Consider the following 19753-nt stretch of genomic DNA (forward strand, 5'->3'; position numbering starts at 1 on the left):
TTAAGCATTAAATCAGAGAGCGACCATATATCGATATCGGTCTCTGCTTAAATCCAGTTTCCTTGGGGTCCTTTGGAAAACTACAACTGATTGTATGGAATAAATATTTCCTTGCAACATGCACATAACACAGACAACAACTTTGAACTTGATAGTGCATCTTTAAAATACTCAACACGTTCGCCGATAGGCTGTGTCCTGCTGATAACCAGTTGAATGTACTATGTGTCCCTTTGTGTCCTGTTAGATGGCCAAGTTGAGTACTTCTATGATGAACTAGGTGACCGGGTCGGCGCTACTGCACTATACCCCTTCATGGTGACGACGGAATCCGGGTTGTGAGAGAAGTATGTATATAAGTAGGGGCGCGAGCCCTCGTGTACATTCACTCATGGAAACGCTGTGTATTGTAACAGGGCTGCTGGTCCTGACGATAGTCCCCGAGTGTAGGGCTGTCGAGAGGGTCTTCTACATAGCGGCAGTGGAACGGGAGTGGGACTATGCCCCTACGGGAAAGAACATTATCAACCCACAGGATCAGGGGTAAGAATGTGTGTGTTTTGTTGTTGTTGTTTAACGCCGCAATATTTCAGCTATATGACGGTAGTCTGTAAAACAATCGAATCTGGACCAGACAATTCAGTGATTGACGTCATGAGCATCGACCCACGTAATTAGGATGCAATGACATGCGTCAACCAAGTCAGCGAGCCTGACCATCCGATTTCCGTTAGTCACCCCTTACGACAAGCATGGGTTGCTGAAGACCAAATCTAACCCGGAATTTTCAGGGACTTGACCTCAAGAGTTGATAGAAGGTAGTCTATTCACTGTCTATTGTTTAACGCCGCACTGAGCAACATTCTATAATAGTGTCCGAGGGACAGCTAACTGTGAAGCTAATTGTAGAAGTTTAACTGCAACATTTAATAATAGGTTTAAAGGTTTTATTCTTCTGAATATATAACTCTGTGTGTGTGTGTGTGTGTGCGTGTGTGTGTGTGTGTGTGTGTGTGTGTGTGTGTGTGTGTGTGTGTGTGTTGGGTTTAACGCCACTTTTAACAGTACTCCAGCTAATACAAACCTTTCGAACCCACAATCATACGTTTGTGGCGTGTCCAAGGGACGTAACTCTGCACAGCGAATCGCGGCGCCTGAGACAACTTGGTCACCATGCCCCCTAGTGAATAAGAGGTTGCACATAGTAGATTATACATGCGCAGTCAAATCTCTATATTAACCGACAACGGTACTCATATTTTCCTGGGGCGATCGTCCTAGTGGTTAAAGCGTTCGCTCGTCACGCCGACGACCCGGGTTCGATTCCCGACATGGGTACAATGTGTGTCCCCCGCCGTGATATTGCTGGAATATTGCTAAAAGCAGCGTTAAACCATATTCACCCATTCACTCATATTTTCCAACAAAATCACATCTACAAGTACATATCGCAATGCGTTTTTACATTTTTGCCCGGATTTCAGCTTAACATGGGGTGCTACTTTGATCAAAAGTTTGTTTCCCCGAAATGCGTGTGTCACGGGTTGCACACGAGTGGCGAACGGGATGTTGTGGTAGGTGAAGCTCGTCACGCGTCTCGGGAAAGGGGCAACATACCCTCAGCGCAAATGTTATCTGTACCTTTTACTTTCCCACCTAGAACTGCGGACAAGTATCTAGTGAATGGCAGGAACCGCATTGGCGGGGTCTACACCAAGACCATATATAGATCATACACAGACGCCACCTACCGGACTGAGATTCCAAGTCCACCATGGCTCGGGCTGTATGGACCAATCATCAGAGGAGAAATCGGGGACACCATCACCGTACACTTCCGAAACAATGGATCACGGGAGTTTTCTATGCATCCACATGGTCTCCTTTATAAGAAAGACAGTGAAAGTAAGTTGTTTAAAAAAATGAACGCAGTTAGTAACATTTGTCAACTCCGAATACCTACTCTAAACTTAAATTCAGGTGTTCATACACATATGTATGTTTTTTTAACTATTATGTTAAAAAAATATGCATGAACGAATTGAATATATCTTACTCAACTTTTTTTTACAATCAGTTGTTTCAGATTATTTCATAATTTACATAATTGTACATATTATTAGTAAGCAGTTTGATGGATCAAAGCATACTAGAAATATTCTTTTCAAAAGTTGAGTAGACAGTATACTCACTTGATAGATCTCTCATAATCGATCACGCATTGACTACATTTTAGTCCTGATATAATTTATTACAAATATAAAGGTCTATGTAAAATAAAGATACTTGTTAAAGTGGGTAACATTTGGAAATAAAAATTAAAGCATCATAAATACTATTGTGTTCGGACAAGGCATCACCAATAAGCATTAACATTGGAACCTGCATGTATGATCAATATATACCAGTTGAACGTAACTGTTCAATTTTTTTATCATATAACTTTTGCAAAAGTGACATTGTCATTAAAAGGTGTACTGATCTATAACTAACGGGGCATTGCATGCGTCCACAAACGTATACACGCTCACACAGATTATTTATATCAGGTGCAATCTACATGGATGGCACATCCGGCCGTTTTAAGTTTGATGACATAGTTATGCCCGGATCTGACGTCACGCTGACGTGGCAAGTACATCCTGACGACGCCCCAGGTCAAGACGACCCCGCCTGTATTCCGTACGTGTACCACTCGCATATCGACACCCCACCCGACACCAACACAGGACTCATCGGTGTGATCTCCGTCTGTAAGCCAGGTAATGGACCGACAGCTGTTGCATTCGTGTCTGACTGTAATCCAGGCCAGGACCAATATGTGTCGTACTTTCTCTAGACCCGTGAAGAATAGGGCTTCAGCAACCCATTTTTGCTTAAAAGGCGACTTAGCTTGTCGTGAGAGGCGACTAACGGGATCGGGTGGTCAGGCTCGCTGACTTGGTTGATGTATGTCATCATATCCCAATTGCAAAGATCGATGCTAATGATGTCAGTCAGAGGATTGTCTGCATTAATTTCGACTATCGATCTATTACTTTCGAACGTAAAATCCTTAAACCAAGTAAATAGAGAAGGTATAAATTGTATCGCGTACTATTTGCAATTATCTGCAACGTTCAATATTACATGTAAGTCTTGTGAAAATAAGATTAAACGTCAAAGCCAAAGAATGACCATCCTCGATTATCTGTCAAAGCAGATTCATCTGGGCGGTGAAAATCATATAAATGGATACCTGAAAATCAGTGTTGACACCAGGTGTTCACGAACTATGCCTTGTAATTAGTTGCATTTTTCAGGAACATTGAATGTCAAAGGCGAAAGAAATGACGTGGATGAAGAGTATTTCATTGTTGCCAAAGTGTTTGACGAAAACGCAAACTGGATGACATCACGAAATTTGCAGAAGTGTGGAGATCCGAGTGAGTGTCAGAGGTTGCTGGATGACGAAGACGAGGAGTTCATGGAAAGCAACATGATGTATACATTCAATGGCTATGCCTTTGCGCAACTTCCGGATCTGCTCGCGTGTTCAGGGGACAAGGTCGCGTGGCACGTGATTGGCATGGGCAACGAAATAGACATCCATACCATCGAGTTCCATGGCCAGATAGTGCTGACAGAACAGACAAGGTAGGAGTGACTACACAACGTAGGTAGGGATGATAAACAACGTAGGTAGGGGTGATACACAACGTAGGTAGGGGTGATAAACAACGTAGGTAGGGGTGAATACACAACGTAGGTAGGGATGATAAACAACGTAGGTAGGGGTGTTAAACAACGTAGGTAGGGGTGACTACACAACGTAGGTAAGGATGAATACACAACGTAGGTGTGAATGATGCACAACGTAGGTAGGGGTGTTAAACAACGTAGGTAGGGGTGACTACACAACGTAGGTAAGGATGAATACACAACGTAGGTGTGAATGATGCACAACGTAGGTAGGGATGAATACACAACGTAGGTAAGGATGAATACACAACGTAGATAGGGATGAATACAGAAGGTAGGTAGGGATGAATACACAACGTAGGTAGGGATGAATACATAACGTAGATAGGGATGAATACACAACGTAGGTAGGGATGAATACACAACGTAGGTAGGGATGAATACACAACGTAGGTAGGGATGAATACACAACGTAGATAGGGATGAATACAAAAGGTAGGTAGGGATGAATACATAACGTAGGTAGGGATGAATACACAACGTAGATAGGGATGAATACACAACGTAGATAGGGGTGAATACACAACGTAGGTAGGGATGAATACACAACGTAGGTAGGGATGAATACACAACGTAGGTAGGGATGAATACACAACGTAGGTAGGGATGCATACACAACGTAGGTAGGGGTGAATACACAACGTAGGTAGGGATGAATACATAACGTAGGTAGGGATGAATACACAACGTAGGTAGGGGTGAATACATAACGTAGATAGGGGTGAATACACAACGTAGGTAGGGATGACGTAGATAGGGATGAATACACAACGTAGGTAGGGATGAATACATAACGTAGGGAGGGGTGAATACACAACGTAGATAGGGATGAATACACAACGTAGGTAGGGATGAATACACAACGTAGATAGGGGTGAATACACAACGTAGATAGGGATGAATACACAACGTAGATAGGGGTGAATACACAACGTAGGTAGGGATGAATACATAACGTAGGTAGGGATGAATACATAACGTAGATAGGGGTGAATACACAACGTAGGTAGGGATGAATACACAACGTAGGTAGGGATGAATACACAACGTAGGTAGGGGTGAATACACAACGTAGGTAGGGATGAATACACAACGTAGGTAGGGATGAATACACAACGTAGGTAGGGGTGAATACACAACGTAGGTAGGGATGAATACACAACGTAGGTAGGGATGAATACACAACGTAGGTAGGGATGAATACATAACGTAGGGAGGGGTGAATACACAACGTAGATAGGGATGAATACACAACGTAGATAGGGGTGAATACACAACGTAGGTAGGGATGAATACATAACGTAGGTAGGGATGAATACACAATGTAGATAGGGGTGAATACACAACGTAGGTAGGGATGAATACACAACGTAGGTAGGGATGAATACACAACGTAGGTAGGGATGAATACATAACGTAGGGAGGGGTGAATACACAACGTAGATAGGGATGAATACACAACGTAGATAGGGGTGAATACACAACGTAGGTAGGGATGAATACATAACGTAGGTAGGGGTGAATACACAACGTAGGTAGGGATGAATACATAATGTAGGTAGGGATGAATACACAACGTAGGTAGGGGTGAATACATAACGTAGATAGGGATGAATACACAACGTAGGTAGGGGTGAATACATAACGTAGATAGGGGTGAATACACAACGTAGGTAGGGATGAATACATAACGTAGGTAGGGGTGAATACATAACGTAGGTAGGGATGAATACATAATGTAGGTAGGGATGAATACACAACGTAGGTTGGGGTGAATACATAACGTAGATAGGGGTGAATACACAACGTAGGTAGGGATGACGTAGATAGGGATGAATACACAACGTAGGTAGGGATGAATACATAACGTAGGGAGGGGTGAATACACAACGTAGATAGGGATGAATACACAACGTAGGTAGGGATGAATACACAACGTAGATAGGGGTGAATACACAACGTAGATAGGGATGAATACACAACGTAGATAGGGGTGAATACACAACGTAGGTAGGGATGAATACATAACGTAGGTAGGGATGAATACATAACGTAGATAGGGGTGAATACACAACGTAGGTAGGGATGAATACACAACGTAGGTAGGGATGAATACACAACGTAGGTAGGGGTGAATACACAACGTAGGTAGGGATGAATACACAACGTAGGTAGGGATGAATACACAACGTAGGTAGGGATGAATACATAACGTAGGGAGGGGTGAATACACAACGTAGATAGGGATGAATACACAACGTAGATAGGGGTGAATACACAACGTAGATAGGGATGAATACACAACGTAGGTAGGGATGAATACATAACGTAGGTAGGGATGAATACATAACGTAGGTAGGGATGAATACACAACGTAGATAGGGGTGAATACACAACGTAGATAGGGATGAATACACAACGTAGATAGGGGTGAATACACAACGTAAGTAGGGATGAATACACAACGTAAGTAGGGATGAATACACAACGTAAGTAAGGATGACTACACAACGTAAGTAGGGATGAATACACAACGTAAGTAGGGATGACTACACAACGTAAGTAGGGATGAATACACAACGTAAGTAGGGATGAATACACAACGTAAGTAGGGATGACTACACAACGTAGGTAGGGATGACTACACAACGTCTGGCGCTGTTGGTGTCAAAATCACCAAGCCTAATATCATCCTGTCTAACCAAAAAAGAGGGAGGTGGGGAATTATTCTGTGTGGAACTGCCCTGTGGGGAATAATTCTGTGGGGAACTGCCCTGTGGGGAATAATTCTGTGGGGAATTGCACAGTGGGGAAATGTTTGGACCCGAATGTACATGACATATATCAGTGGACATGTTTCAGTGACGACAACATCCAGGTGTTCCCTGCTGTCTTCAAGACGGGGATGATGACAGTTGGTGCCCCGGGACATTGGATAATAGGGTGTATGGTCACAGATCATTTCGCCGGTCAGTCGACATGTATCAGATCACTATTCACATAAACCAATGTGCAAGACGTTATCCTTATTCTTAAGGTAACCTGCATATTTGAATATAACCTGAATATGGTCGTTTATGTTTTGATAATCTCAACTGATACAGTGTCTATAAGTATTAATTATGTCCTGGATGAGTTCACATAGGAACGTATTTCTTATAATTTTAGGCGGCATGAATGCATACTTCGTCGTAGAAAATTGCGGGGCTCGGAAAACGCCAAAGCTACAAGGAACCATTCGTAATTACTATCTCGCCATAGAAGAAGAAGAATGGAATTATGGGCCTTCTGGCATTGATAGGTTTAATGGTGGCAAACTCATTGAACCTGGAAGGTATAAGCCTTAATTGTGAATAGCTAAGATTTTTAGTTGTATATATACTTAGTTTTTGACGGCAAAAATCATATAATACTGTTTGAATGTGTTGTAATATTGCAATGCTAATTCCGTTCAATGATGCATGTTAAGAATCATGGTTGCAACTTTCGCTCAGTTTTAACTTTCGACTTTGACAAAGTGTAATGAAATATTTTTCAAGAGGTTACTTGTGTCCAAATTGCAGCAAGGCGGAGCCCTATTTCGGTCACAGTGCTGGTCGCATCGGAGGACAATACAAGAAGACAAGGTTCCAAGAGTATGGTGACATTGCCTTTTTGAGCCGGAAGTCGTCTAATGACACATCTCTTGGAATTCTGGGACCGGTGTTACGAGCGGAAGCTGGGGATGATATCAACATTGTCATAAAGAACAAAGGCAGTAGACCGTTCTCGTTTACTGGCCATGGGTTGACGTACACACAAGGCCCGGGTGAAATGACAGGTATGGATGTGATTTTGTTATCTCTACACACTGCCCAGGTGGAATTACAGGCATGAAAATGATGATTTATCCCTACACACTGTCCATCTTCCCGAGGCAAGGGAGTTAACTAACTGTAAAAGTCCAGTTTCCACCCTAACCGAACTAGGCTGGAATTTCCCGGCTCGATCGTAGCGCAACCATTGGCTATTACGACTTATGTCCCTTCTATGTCCCCCTATTGACCAATAAGATTCCATCGCTCATATAGCTTGCATTTACTTCAAACATAATGTCGGCTCCGAGTCAAGACGATCTGATCGATAATCAAGAGCTATATTGTAATAAAACGGGATACCCCGCGAAGTGCATGGACCACTGCATTAAAAACATGCAAAAAATGCATGCAAGCTGGCGGTACACATGCTTTGCAAAGCCTGGAGTCGATCGCAATCTGCACGTTGAAATCCATGCTGTTTACGCACCGGATGTCTAGTTCGTTTCCCCGAGTTTGATTGGACTAGGCATAGACTTGTTAGTCAAGCCAAAAATGTAAATCCGGAATTACAGCCTTGTTCGGCAAGGGTGGAACGCCCTGCCTCGGGTGAAATGCACAGTGCCCGGGTGAAATGATAGGTATGAATGTGATCACTGTATCTCTACACACTACCGGGTGAAACGACAGGTATGAACAATTGTAACTGAAATGCCTGACAATCATTGGCATGCGCAAAACTGGAATGTCATGTCGGGCTATTGCCACCGTGTTGAACATTAACCATACTGTAACCAATCGACTCATTAGAGTGAGTCAGTGAGTGAGTATGTTTTTACGCCGCTTTTAGAAATATTCTAGCAATATCACGGCGGGGGACACCAGAAATGGGCTTTACACATTGTACCCATGTCGGGAATCGAACCCGGGTCTTAGGCGTCACGAGCAAACGCTTTAACCACTAGGCTACCCGACCGCCCCACGACTCATTATAAAACACACATTGACTGGACATGTGAGGGGCTTGTCGAGATCGGGACGTCCCCGGAAGACCAGTGCCAGATAGGGTCCCTGTTCTCAAAGCGGCTTCCCACTTCAACTTGCACTGTTCTTGATTGCTTTTATTTCACTTGCCACCATCTCCTTACCCATCTTTTTTCTGAGTATCACAACATCTTGGTGGTGCGATAATTTTTGACGAGGTTTATATATAAGTCCATCATAACACGAGGGTATTCTGTATGGCGCCGTTATGGTTGTGAACAACTGACCCGGTGGCTACATACATACATGTATACTGTACCCGTATATAATTGTCTTTGCTTAGGACATTCTGCGCATGTCAACCCTGGCACAATTCATGTGTACAATCAGCACGTTCCCGATGACGTCATTGGCCCAAATGACCCAGATTGCGTCGTGAAGATATACTACTCAGCTGCAATCAGTGACGTCAATTCTGGCCTGATAGGGCCTCTAGTTCTGTGTCGGAGGGGCGCTTTGGACAAAGTCACCGGGAGACAGGTATGTATTGTTTGTTTGTTTATATGACAGCGGTGTGTAAATAATCGAGTCTCGACCAGTCAATGCAGTAATTGACATCATGTGCATCGATCAACGCAATTGGGATCGATGACATGCATCAACCCGATCAAGTTAGTTGCCTCTTACGGCAAGCTTAGTCACTTTTTACGGCAAGCATGGGTTGCTGAAGACCTATTCTAACCCGGATCTTCACTGGTCAGGTATGTCTTGAGTGAGATTGGGGCCGACCTTTGATATTATGCGGACACCTTGAAATAAGTACCCGTGAAGATTCCGGGGTAGAATAGGTCTTCCGCAACCCATTCTTGCCGTAAAAGGTGACTATGCTTGTCGTAAAAGGCGACTAACGGGATCGGGTGATCAGGCTCGCAGACTTGGTTGATGCATGTCATCGATCCCAATTGCGTGGATCGATGCTCATGATATTAATCACTGGATTGTGTGGTCCAGACTCGATTATTTACAGACCGCCGTCATATAGCTGGAATATTGCTGAGTGCGGCGTAAAACAACCAACCAACCAACCAACCTTGAAATAAGCAGTTTAACCTCTGGTTTTTAAAAAAAGCCAATGAAACATGTCTGTTTTCAGAGAATATGTGGTACATGTCGAGTTATCGGCGTATAGGCCTAATTTTGGAAGAAAGCCGGAAGTGATGCAGACTCAGATTTTTACCATTTCGGTGAAACCCACGAGCACGGGCTCGGTGCTGACAAATCTAGAAACGCAATCGGGGCGAACGAAGTTCCGAACCCACGATAATGGGTTTCTGGCATGCCCAAGGGACAAAGTGGATTGCGTCGCCTTAGACGGCTGACCCCTTGAATGTTTTGAACCAGTGAGCGAAACTATTTTCTGTTCGAGTGAACTGGGTTTAAGACGGGTTTAAAATCAAAGCGTTTCAGATTAATGTGAGTGTTTACAGACTGCTGATTGACCTAGGAACATAATCATGTTGATTTGGGATTCAAACCCGCGATCAACCTGATCCTTGCACTGCTAAGGGACGCAACTTTATATCGGGAATAGCAGTACCACTAGAACATAAGAACATAACCCTTGCACCAAGGTATATGAAGGAAATCATTAATCTGAATCTGAACAAAACATTTCATTAAAGTACACACATCCCCATGGTGTTGTTGGAACACTGTTTAATTATACATTCACTTACATGTTCATGACACATGAGCTGAAAACTATCTTCGTTGTAGAGGTACACTGCCAGAGAGTTTTTCCTGCTGTTTAGTGCATTTGATGAGAACAAGTCTTGGTACTTAGATGACAACATCAAGAGTCATGTGACTACAACTGTCAACAAGGACAACGCCGACTTTACTGAGAGCAACGTCATGCACGGTAAACATCGGCTTCACACAAAATTGATGACGCACTTTTTCTCCGCTTCCTCTACAAGTATGGCTGAGCTTGTGTCTTAAGCTATGTATTCTGTATTTATATTCTAATCAAGCTTTTTTTGCGTGTTTTGCTATTTGTCTCCGACACCCACATTTCTGTTATAGCGGCTGCTCTTCATCAATCAAGTCTGCACCAGCCAAACCAGTGGCTGAAAGCATGAGCATTAGAGTACACGTTGCAACGTCTTAACTTACTTTAATAAAGGGGCGGTCGGGTAGCCTAGACGTTAAAGCGTTTGCTCGTCACGCCGAAGGCCCGGGTTCAATTCCCGACATGGGTACAATGTGTGAAGCCCATTTCTGGTGTCCCCCGCCGTGTTATTGCTGGAAAATTGCTAAAAGCGGCGTAAAACCATACTCATTCATTCACTAATTTAGTAAAGGGTGAGTGAGTGGGTTTACCACTACCATAAGTAATTTTCACACTTTGTACACATGTTGGGAATAGAACCCGGTCTTCAGCGTTAGGAGCGAAAGTTTTAACCACTAGGGTACACCACCGCACACTTACATTGGTAAAACGCATGTACTTCGTACATTAGAAATGTTATGTTTTGACAACTTTTTTGCCAGGAATAAATGGACTGAGTTTCGGCAACTTGGATGGCCTAAACATGTGTGTTGGTGACAATGTCACGTGGCATATACTTTCTTACGGATCTGAAGTGAATGTGCAAGCACCCTATTTCCATGGCAACACTTTCAGTATTGGAAACAGACATCGAGACGTTGGTACCTTGATATCTGGAGAGACACATTCGCTCTACATGAATCCAGATAATCCAGGTGAGAGACACACTCGCTCTACATGACCCAAGATAATACAGGTGAGAGACACACCTCATCTACATGACACCAGATAATCCAGGGGGCAAGGGTGGCCCAGTCGTCTAAGGCACCGCGATTCGCTGTGCAGAGTTGCGTCTCTTGGGCACGCCAGAAACCTATGATTGTGGGTTCGAATCCCGGTTCGCCCCGATTATGTTTCTAGGTTTGTCAGCACCATACCCGTGCTCGTGGGTTTTACCGAAGTGGTAAACGGCTGAGACCTGCATCACGATGCCAGATAATCCAGGTGAGAGACACACCTCATCTACATGACACCAGATAATCCAGACGAGAGACACACTCGCTCTACACGACGCCAGATAATCCAGGCGAGAGACACACTCGCTCTACATGACCCAAGATAATACAGGTGAGAGACACACCTCATCTACATGACACCATATAATCCAGTCGAGAGACACACTCGCTCTACATGACGCCAGATAATCCAGGTGAGAGACACACTCGCTCTTCACGACGCCAGAAAATCCAGGTGAGAGACACACTTGCTCTTCACGACGCCAGATAATCCAGGCGAGAGACACACTTGCTCTTCACGACGCCAGATAATCCAGGCGAGAGACACACCTCATCTACATGACACCATATAATCCAGGTGAGAGACACACTCGCTCTTCACGACGCCAGAAAATCCAGGTGAGAGACACACTCGCTCTACATGACGCCAGATAATCCAGGTGAGAGACACACTCGCTCTACATGACCCAAGATAATACAGGTGAGAGACACACCTCATCTACATGGCGCCAGATAATCCAGGTGAGAGACACACCTCATCTACATGACCCAAGATAATACAGGTGAGAGACACACCTCATCTACATGACCCAAGATAATACAGGTGAGAGACACACCTCATCTACATGACCCAAGATAATACAGGTGAGAGACACACCTCATCTACACCACGCCAGATAATCCAGGCGAGAGACACACCTCATCTACATGACACCATATAATCCAGGCGAGAGACACACTCGCTCTACATGACGCCAGATAATACAGGTGAGAGACACACCTCATCTACATGACACCATATAATCCAGGCGAGAGACACACTCGCTCTACATGACGCCAGATAATCCAGGCGAGAGACACACCTCATCTACATGACACCATATAATCCAGGCGAGAGACACACTCGCTCTACATGACCCAAGATAATACAGGTGAGAGACACACCTCATCTACATGACACCATATAATCCAGGCGAGAGACACACTCGCTCTACATGACGCCAGATAATCCAGGCGAGAGACACACTCGCTCTACATGACGCCAGATAATCCAGGCGAGAGACACACCTCATCTACATGACACCAGATAATCCAGGCGAGAGACACACTCGCTCTACATGACGCCAGATAATCCAGGCGAGAGACACACCTCATCTACATGACACCAGATAATCCAGGCGAGAGACACACTCGCTCTTCACGATGCCAGATAATCCAGGTGAGAGACACACCTCATCTACATGACACCAGATAATCCAGGCGAGAGACACACTCGCTCTTCACGAAGCCAGATAATCCAGGTGAGAGACACACCTCATCTACATGACACCATATAATCCAGGTGTGAGGCACACTCGCTCTACATGACGCGGAGTACATTGTTCAGCGAACAATAAACATGACAAAATGTAACATATTTATCATTTTGATTATTGCAACGTTTTCGTTGAATCTCATATGAAGATAAAACAAGGTAGGGTTTAGGTAATACGCCCTATGTAGATGCTGAAACACAATCGTTCCAGGTGTCTGGGCCGTGAGGTCAGCGACCAACATAATGACGGACACTGGCGTGACCGCTCTGTACACGGTCAACCCATGCGGTTCAACCATGACCGGTGCCGACGGCGTAGACAGCGGCGTCACGAGACGTTACAACATCGCCGTGGAGGAGGTGGACTGGGACTACGCGCCACGCGAAACAAGCCTCATCAACGGTGTAGATCTCAATGACCCTCGAGCGTAAGTCCACGGTCATCTTGTGTTATCAAATTCGAGAGCAGAGGTGCAACTATACTCACACGCAAAAGAAACGCAAGTCGAGTATGCAGCATACATGTTATTTATTTTCAACAGTAAGGACAAGAAATAATAATAATAGGGCAAGATTGACAAAAAATTGACTGAAGACAGTTTAATGGATTAAAAGGCAGATGACATAATTTTTTTTTTCAAATGTGAAGGGCTTACACAGTTTCGGGTCAATACCCAAAATGTCAGTCAATACCTGTGACCACCATTAGCATTGATCACTGCCACACATCTCCTGTACATTGAGTGGATCAGACGATTTGTGAAGGCCCTAGGGATCCTCCTGCACACATCCAGAGCAGCTGTGCGTAGTTCATCGGCAGTTGTAGGGACTGGGCGCACATTGTGCAGACGCCTTTGAACCTCATCCCAGAAGTGTTCGATAGGGTTCAGATCAGGGCTGAGGGCTGGCCACGGTAGAACACAGATGTTGTGTTGTTGCAGAAAGACCATGGTAGTTCTGGCAACATGGGGACGAGCGTTGTCCTGCTGGAAAATGTGTTGTTGATGTTGTGCAAAAAATGGAACAACGCGGGGTCTGATCACTTGGTCGATATACCGCTGAGCAGTGACGCCGTGTCCCTGACCTTGATCAACATTCAGAAAGCACATGGGTCCAAGTCTCGCATTAAGTACAATCCCTGCCCATATCATGACGCTAGGTCCACCCTGTGGATCCCTTTCCACAACGTTTCTGTCAGGGAAACGATCACCTCGACGCCGCCAAATTCTGACTCTTCCGTCTGCATGGGAGACACAAAAGCGACTTTCATCAGAGAAGATGGCACGCCTCCACTCACGATGACGCCAGTTGCGATGACCCTGTGCCCACAGAAGTCGTGCTTGTCGATGCCGTGGTTGGAGAACCGGGCGACGTGCTGGTCGGCGACATCTGAGGTTGTTGTAACGGAGACGTCGGATCACAGTGTCCCGGCTAATGTGTCGATTATGTGTTCCTATGGTGTGTCGAGCACTTTCATTTGCAGTTAGGAACGGATGTCGCTGGTATTGACGGGTAATCTGCCGATCTTGTCGAGGTGTGGTGACCCTTGGACGACCGCTCCGAGGAAGGTCATCTGTGGTCTGTGTAGCATTGCATCGATGCAGGAGACGGTAAATTGTGGTTATGTTAACGTTGAAATGACGGGCAACATCTTGGACAGACTCTCCAGCTTCAAATCGTCCGATAGCCTGGTTTCTCTGAATTTGAGTTAGGCGTGGCATTGTTGACCAAGGAGTGGTAGGTCCAAAAATCGGCCACAGTTTTATACCCACCACAGTTCGTGACAGTCCGTGCATTTTCGATTTCGCGAGAAATGGGTGCATGATACCCACATATTCATTGAAATGGTGCGTTTTGGCGATTCGTTTTTTTATGTTGCGTTTTTACTCGGGGCTTCCAAAATGCAACCAAAAATATTGATAACACCATCAGGCTTCACCATTTCCAGTACCAAATGGGGTGCAGACAGGAAGTGTATGTTAATGTTATATAGAGCCCTCATTAGATCTCGACTTGATTTCGGTTGCCAGGGCTATGGATCTGCATGTGCTACACAAAAAGCAAGACTTGATGTTGTTCAGTCGAAAGCCCTAAGATTATGTCTTGGTGCGTTCCGGACCACATCTGTTGAGGCTTTACAGGTTGAATCTGGTGAAATGCCTTTAGATCTCAGGCGTGAAATGTTAGACGTTAGATATATGTTAAAATTGAAATCTTTTGGGAAAAAACACTCAACGTCAACTGTGTTGAATGATTGTATAGAATATTTTCATGACACTTGGAAAAATGGTATGGGGCCTTATGGGATGCGATCTCAGAGAACGGCTTTCAATCATACTGTGCGTGATGTTCCAATAGATGACCCTACTGTTCTGCCTGAAAAGCCTCCATGGCTGCTTGGACTACCATCAGTATATTTTGATGTCCTGGAGCAGGTAAATAAATGTGAGCCAGCTCCTCGAGTTAAAGCTATAGCTGAGGAACATATCCGAAGTCTACAATGGTTGAATGCTATGCAGATTTACACTGATGGCTCTAAGTGCCCAGTGTCTGGTCGTGTTGGTGCTGGTATATTCATTGTTAATGAAAAGAGAGAACTTTCTGTCCGATTGGCTGATCACTTATCAGTATTTTCTGCTGAACTAGGAGCAATCATTGAAGCATTGCGTTGGATTACTTTTTTAAGGCCTGTTTCAGCTGTAATTTTCAGTGACTCTGTCAGTGCATTACAAGCAATTCGGGTAGGTGCTTCCTCAGCGAGACAGGACTTGATCAACATTATTCTCGTCCTTTATAATGACTTAAGTAAAGATCTGTTAGATGTTGAATTTTCATGGATCCCCGCTCATATTGGATTATTTGGAAATGAGAAAGCTGATAAATTGGCTAAAGCTGCACTAGACTTTGATGACTCCGAACTGGATGACGCAATTTTACCTTCTCCTGCAGAGTTAGGCACCGTCAGTATGGCCCATGCTAAAACAAAATGGCAGCAGAGATGGGCATCATCCTTAAAAGGACGGCATCTCTTTGGCATCGATCCTGTTATCACTAAATTACACATATCTAGAAATAATCGGAGAGAGGAGGTTCTCTTAACCAGACTTCGTCTTGGGCATTGTGGTCTTGGAGCCTATCTAAATGTTATTAATAAAGACGTTTCTGCACATTGTACAGTGTGTAATCAGCTTGACAATGTAGCTCATTTTTTATTGCATTGCCAAAAGTATGTTAATCAGCGTAAGGTCATGGTGGAGGCACTAACAGTTTTCAATATTGACTTCTCATTGTCTGGTATTTTCTGTTCTAGGAATATTGTTCACCATGATGTTCAGAATGTCATTCTCGCTTATATTAAAGCGTGTGGCAGTTTTGATACTTTATAAAATATCCAGGTACTTCGCAAACCTTTATTATGGGCAAGGTGTAAATGGGCCTAGTTGCCCGAACACCTATAAAATATTTTACTAATCAATCAATCATCAGGCTTCACCACATGCTAAAACTCGTATCAATTTATGGTTCCGTGTTTGTTACCTATTTGCTTAAAACCAATTGCGTTTCTTTTGCGTGTGAGTATATTTGTTACCTAGAAATATAGGTGGGGGAATGGTAGCCAATGGTCGAAGGTGCCACAATTGGAACCTATGATCATGACTTCGAATCCCGGTTCGCCCTGATTATGATTATGTTTATTTGTGGACTGAAATCAGTTCTGTAATGAATACATTTTCTTCAGTCCTTTAACTGGAATTATGAAGCTAAAACAAGACACGTTTCAAGATATTTATTTGAGTAAAATTCGGTTCAATACACTGATTTATATTGTGTTACGCATACATAGTTCGGGGAAACACATGACATTTATTTTCCAGATTGAATATATAATAGTAACGCTGTTTTTGTTTCTTTCCAACATAGTGCATTCATTTTTGTGAGAGATGACGAACACTTCATCGGTGACACCTACAAGAAGGCTTTATACAGGCTATACACTGATAACACGTTTACCAACCGGAAGTCACGAAGCCAGGAGGACATTCATTTAGGAATTATGGGTCCAATGATTAAAGCGGAAGTTGGTGATAAAATTGAAGTGAATTTGAAGAACCTCGGCAGCAGGGAGTACTCAATTCACCCACATGGCCTGTTCTATAACAAGTCCAACGAAGGCACAGCGTATAACAACGGCCCTGACGGAGGTGTCCAGCCGGGAAAGACGCGCGTGTACACGTGGTATGTACCGGAGCGCGCCGGACCCGGAAGTAATGACCCTAACTGTATTCCTTGGTTGTACACATCGGGTATTGAATCAACAAAAGACACATACGCGGGCCTCATTGGCACAATTGTGATTTGCCGGAAAGGGATACTCGACTCTAACAACAAGCGCACTGACGTAAATAGGGAATTCGCTCTTTTGTTTAGTATATTTAACGAGAACAAAAGCTGGTATTTGTCAGATAACATAGCCAATCACGCGGCAGGAAGGGTTGGCACCGACTATGAAGACGATGGAGACTTTGAGGAGAGCAACCTCTTCCACTCCATCAACGGACTCTTGACTGGCAACAACGTTGGCCTTAACGTACGGCTGAACGACACCATCGCTTGGTACCTGTTGTCATCGGGATCGGAGTTGGACATGCACACCATTCATTTTCATGGACAAACCTTCAGCCACGTCAGTAACAACAAGCATCGTACTGACGTCATCGAACTGTACCCCGGGGAGGCAGAGGAGGTGGAGATGCGCGCGCATGACGTAGGGACATGGATCCTCCATTGTCACGTGTTGGATCATATCAGTGCGGGTATGGAAACAACCTACACTGTGTTGCCGTAGAGCTCTCACACGTATGGAGCATTGATTGCAGAATTGATGCTTGGAAAAACCTGAAAGCTTTTTGTTGCTGTTACATTTTTATTTACATACACAGTAATTGTTTATTTTTTTATATATTATGAAAATAAAGGCTTGTTTATGAATGCAGTTCTTTTGGATCTTAAAATAATCAATATTATATTTAACGTTAGCTACACTGATTATTGACAGTTGGTAGTCAGACCGAAATGTGCACGTGCCATCATCAAGTAGAATCGAGTACACCATGACCTGGCCTAGGCTTCGAACCATGACGCATGCCCCGTACTCGCGATCACAGTACAAACAGATGCTTACACTAAAAGACACACACACACACGTACGTACGGAACATGAATGCACACACACGTACGTATCATGAGAGCATGCACACGCTCACACACACACACACACACACACACACACACACACACACACACACACACACACACACACACACACACACACACACACACACACACACACACACACACACACACACACACACGCGTACATTCAGACATACCATGAATGCATAGTATTATATACACACACGTACACATACTCTCTCTCTCTCTCTCTCTCTCTCTCTCTCTCTCACACACACACACACACACACACATACACACACGCGTACAACTCTCTCTCTCTCTCACACACACACGCACACACACATACACACGCGCGCACACACACACTCACATAGACATATACACACGCGCACACACCCTCCCTCTCACACACATATACACACGCGCACGCGCGCACGCACGCACGCACGGACTCTTGCACGCACACACACACACACGCTACAATCTACATGCTACCTAAAATTTGAAAATTACTCGATCTGAAACTTCGCGCTGCGGGTTGATTTTAAATTTAAGTAAGCGCAGTTAAAGTTTCAGGTCACATAGATTCTCATTGAAATCACAGTATGTTATCGTCTACTTACACTAATATGCAGCAATTCACATGAAATGCAAAGCAGCATGAAACCTCAACTCACTCACTCACTCACTCACTCACTCACTCACTCACTCAGTGTTAAATGCAGCCAGTTTCTACAAGGGAACACTGAGATTCCAGTTGCCAGAGCGTTGAGTTCCGACAGTGACACATCAGGACAACGTAGAGTTCTTGGCTACACTAGTACTGAAGCAACATAAAATCACAGTCACTCTGACAGATAGCAATCAAACATCATGAAGATGACTACTGGCAGATTTGAACCATCATTTTAATCCCCCACTCTTATCCATGTATGTTTCGATGATGTTAACATGTTCCTCTGGTAAAAGAGTGTAATAGAGGTGAACATTAAGTGCCTCTCTTGCTCCTGTATGTAGTGATGGGCTTGAGATCAAACCTCCCTTTGAGGTCGTTTTTAATTGCGGTTTGATAATTGGATTAGCATAAAAAGGACAAAACAACATAAATGTCCTCACAGCATGCGTGTCAAAAACATCAGTGACAAAATCAAAGAAATTCCAACAGAATGATGAAACATATCGGTCTGGCCTTGACGACAGGGAATGAGACGGGCAGTTAAAGGGAGGTAACTACTACTCTTCAGGTTGAACGCGAAGCTGTTATCCAGAGTCCATATAAGGTACATCTCGAAGTGTGGTTAGAAAATTAAATGATTTTAAACAGATGGAATGTCGTGCAGTTATTCGAAATACAACAAAGGCCAAATTTACCAAGTCAATGAAATTGTCTGAGGTTGGTCTCCAGGAATGTAGAAAAAAGGAAACTTATGGCACTAGTCTCACATTGAATATCGTGATAGTGATAGTGTATGAGAGAGAGAGAGAGAGAGAGAGAGAGAGAGAGAGAGAGAGAGAGAGAGAGAGAGAGAGAGAGATAGAGTGTATGTGTGAGTGCGTGTATGTGTATGCGTGTGTGTGCGAGTGTGTACGTGTGTGTATGTGTTTGAGTGTATGTGTGTGTGTGAGTGTGTATGAATGTAAGACTCGTTTTATCACT

The 19753-nt window shown here is 44.0% G+C and overlaps 1 protein-coding gene across 1 annotated transcript; it reads left to right on the plus strand.

Moving 5' to 3' along the window:
* Positions 1–295: 295 nt before the first annotated feature.
* On the plus strand, positions 296–17893 carry LOC139452842 (hephaestin-like protein). The gene is made up of 12 exons (XM_071234477.1): positions 296–543; positions 1661–1905; positions 2550–2762; positions 3303–3636; positions 6604–6710; positions 6910–7075; positions 7305–7561; positions 8863–9059; positions 10296–10440; positions 11073–11285; positions 13112–13328; positions 16822–17893. The coding sequence occupies exons 1-12, from the start codon at positions 350–352 to the stop codon at positions 17744–17746; spliced, it is 3213 nt and encodes a 1070-aa protein (XP_071090578.1). The 5' UTR covers positions 296–349; the 3' UTR covers positions 17747–17893.
* The last annotated feature ends 1860 nt before the right edge of the window (positions 17894–19753 follow it).

The sequence above is a fragment of the Haliotis cracherodii genome, unplaced genomic scaffold, assembly GCF_022045235.1.
Source record: "Haliotis cracherodii isolate W230 unplaced genomic scaffold, xgHalCrac1.p SCAF_9, whole genome shotgun sequence".
NCBI lineage: Eukaryota > Metazoa > Mollusca > Gastropoda > Lepetellida > Haliotidae > Haliotis > Haliotis cracherodii.